Source organism: Mytilinidion resinicola (assembly GCF_010093595.1).
Source record: "Mytilinidion resinicola strain CBS 304.34 unplaced genomic scaffold BDZ99scaffold_6, whole genome shotgun sequence".
Lineage (NCBI taxonomy): Eukaryota > Fungi > Ascomycota > Dothideomycetes > Mytilinidiales > Mytilinidiaceae > Mytilinidion > Mytilinidion resinicola.
The window spans coordinates 643,034-646,051 of NW_022985442.1; the positions used below are offsets into that span (position 1 = coordinate 643,034).

At 53.2% G+C, this 3,018-nt stretch overlaps 1 protein-coding gene across 1 annotated transcript; it reads left to right on the top strand.

Moving 5' to 3' along the window:
• Positions 1-947: 947 nt before the first annotated feature.
• Positions 948-2,009, top strand: BDZ99DRAFT_474438 (uncharacterized protein; the record flags this gene model as incomplete). Its single annotated transcript, XM_033721907.1, has 3 exons — positions 948-1,091; positions 1,187-1,460; positions 1,735-2,009. 3 exons carry the CDS (start codon positions 948-950, stop codon positions 2,007-2,009), a joined length of 693 nt encoding a protein of 230 aa, XP_033579197.1.
• Between the last annotated feature and the right edge of the window lie 1,009 nt (positions 2,010-3,018).

Consider the following 3,018-nt stretch of genomic DNA (forward strand, 5'->3'; position numbering starts at 1 on the left):
ACAATCTGGTGATCGAGTCCACTTCAGACCTCGCGGAAATCGGTGCGGGCATGAATCACCACCACATTTTTCGATGAAACTTTTGCGGGCAAGGTTTCTGAGCATGGACTTGAGATCAATTGCGCACTATAAGGAAAGTCAAAGGAGTTGTGGTGGCGGCGTCACGTCAACGAGAAGACAGTGAGTGGGATTTGGCTGGTCGCTGTGGCCTCGCTGATGGCGAAGATCTTGAAATTGTGGTCCACCCCAACACAGTGGAGTTTCAAAATTCCAGGGATAGATCTATTATAGCTTCAGGGCTGATTCTCCAGTCTTACTATATTAATTGGGAGTGTTGCGTGGGTGTCGTGTGGTGCATGGGCGAGGCTCCATGGTGCCTTCAGGCGTGAGGGTAGACAAACCACCACAACGCTTCATAGAGACCATATTTTTGAGGATTGTGTCTACATAGCTTCAAGATAAATGCTGTCAATTTTTGAACCTCCAAGTGCTGCGTTACGGACGTGATGCTGTCTAGAAGGGAAGGTCTACTTGCGCCCTCAGGACAGTATCGCGGCCCAGCACCAATTGATTACCTGTAGAAATAGGTCCTAGATAACTTCGGCGGCCTTTGCAAGCCTTGAGAGAAGCGCCCAGGTTGTATCAGCTCTCCGTAGTACCTGAAATCTACAGAGACAGACCGCTGGCGTCAAGGCGGCGGCAGGCTTCGGACCTCAGTGAATTAACTCAGCCCTTCCCTGTGGTAAGAACTCTATAGCACTCGCAGTAAGCTTTAAGGATAATAGTAACATCTTCAGCGCCCAGTGTTGTGACGTGGTGCGGCTAACTGGTCTCGAAATCCATCCCCGAGGCTGCGGAGCTGGGCTGGCGGCACGACGGCCCACAGTGAAACACAATAGCATAGGCTGATGATACTCAGTTCCGTAGACTGACTGCAGGCCTTCTAAATGGCTTCTACAAACCTGAACGCGTCGTTGTGCTGCCACCGCGGGTCTCATACCCTGCTTAATTCCTCCGCGAGACACCCCTCTTCCATCCGCAACCCTCCCCATCCTCACTTCTCCGGTACGGCGAGCTGGGACAGAGACACGGTAGGTTTGGCCTACCACGAGGTGCATCAGCCTCACAGCATCCTCAGCGCGTGGCTCCGTTCTCCTCGAACCATTCTTCTATGACGGCCCTGAAGCCCGACGCCTCACCCCCGAGCGACCCTCAACCTCGAGAAACGGCGAGGTGGGTGGTATACATGAGAGATCTGACATACCGGAGCCACTATCTAGTGGAAGACCTCTTCCCGACGTCGCAGTATCGCAGCATTGCCGCGAGACGCTTTCCAGTGGCTTTCCCGGAGTCTGACCTCATCTCCTCGATCATCCTACATTTCTTGACTTCCACGACTCAGCTTGAATCTATGGCATACATGACACAGACTGAGACATGGAAGATTGCTGGCCATCTAAGTGCGCGTTGTGACGCCGCCGCGGAGATTCCTACCTAGCTACCTCAAAGTCCAACCTCGAAGTCCAACCTCGAAATCCAACCTCGATCGTCAGACAGCGATCCCCAGTTTTCCAAGACAGCTACTTAGGCAGGATGCATGGCACAAATTGCACATACAGAGACCGCCAGGTAAATTGGCATTTCCGACGCGTTGCGGTCTCGCGACTGGACCTTTTTCTCATCGCTGCTGGGAGCTGGACTTCTGTCTCCATCCTGCGGTACTCACCTTTCCAGGTACGACTAATTTGGACAGAAATCGATCACCAGTGGCAGCAAAGATTGGACAGCTCGATGGAGCTCTCAGCTCGCCCGGCGCTGTCGTTGAACGAGTCCTACCTGGCTACCCGAAGCCCGACCTCCCTCCCTCCTCCTCTACCGCACTCACCTTAGAAATCGGCAACCGAAACGAGAATACGGAACAAGTGACACGATGCCTCGTGGGTGGTTTGGGTAGCTTCTCCAATGGTCTACGGCGTTCATGCAGGGTACCTCCTCTCAGCCCTCAATGAAGGCCGGTGGGAAGCCCCCGCATTCAAATACCGCGACCTCACCTTCTCAGATACCGGCGGATCAATATATACCTGAAGGGTGGATGTGGAATCTGAAGTCGGTGGGACACGTTGGCGGCTTCGACTTTCCTGTTGGACGAGGGCATCGGCGAAGCTTCTGACGTTTGGCTGGCTGCTGGCCAGCAAGACCATAGGGCAGGGATGCCACAGATGATGAAGGACATACTCAATGGTAACTTACGAGGTGCGTCAGTGGCATCGTGTAACAATCTTACTCTACCTCCTTCGGGGAGCGGCCTCCTTGATCCTCGAACCGCACCGAGACGATGAGAATAATTGGAGAGAAATTGGGTGGAAAGGCGGACCTACAAGAACGGATGGTGGTATGGTAGGAGGGTATGGAGGCTTGTATGTTTGAGGGCTAGTTTCAACGCAACGGTGTCTGCTACAAGAACCCAGTGGGTAGGACTCCGCTTTTCGCTGACAGACTATACCAATCTGAGAGACAGATACTAACGAATGACACAGATTTGTCTCGAAACGCTCGACCGAGCCTTCAACGCATCGATTCATCGCGTCCTGGCCATTTTTTCTTACTGCTCCGAAGCCGAACCCCGTCCTCCTCTTTCGTCGGTCTACCAGAACCGTCCCACAAGCCTTGTGCATCTGTACCACCAGCCAGGCCATACATGAATGGGATTTGCTCCTCCTCAGGAGGGATTCGAATGGAAACTGCATTGCCCGTGTGTGTTGCCTGTACGTTTCAGTCGAGGGGCAAAGGTGGCTCATACCATGAACATTCAACACAAGTTTGGGATAGAGATACTCCACAAATTTCGGAAATCGAAGACGGGGCTAGGTTGGGTGATATGCCCTACAGGATGTGGAGGTGGTGCTACTTGCGGCGGTAAGGGGCCCTCTAAGAGCGCCGTCGGGGCAAAATCTGTCTACTCAGGGTTTCAACATGGCAATTGAGGCGGGAAAGACTACATGCTCTACCGATAGGGAG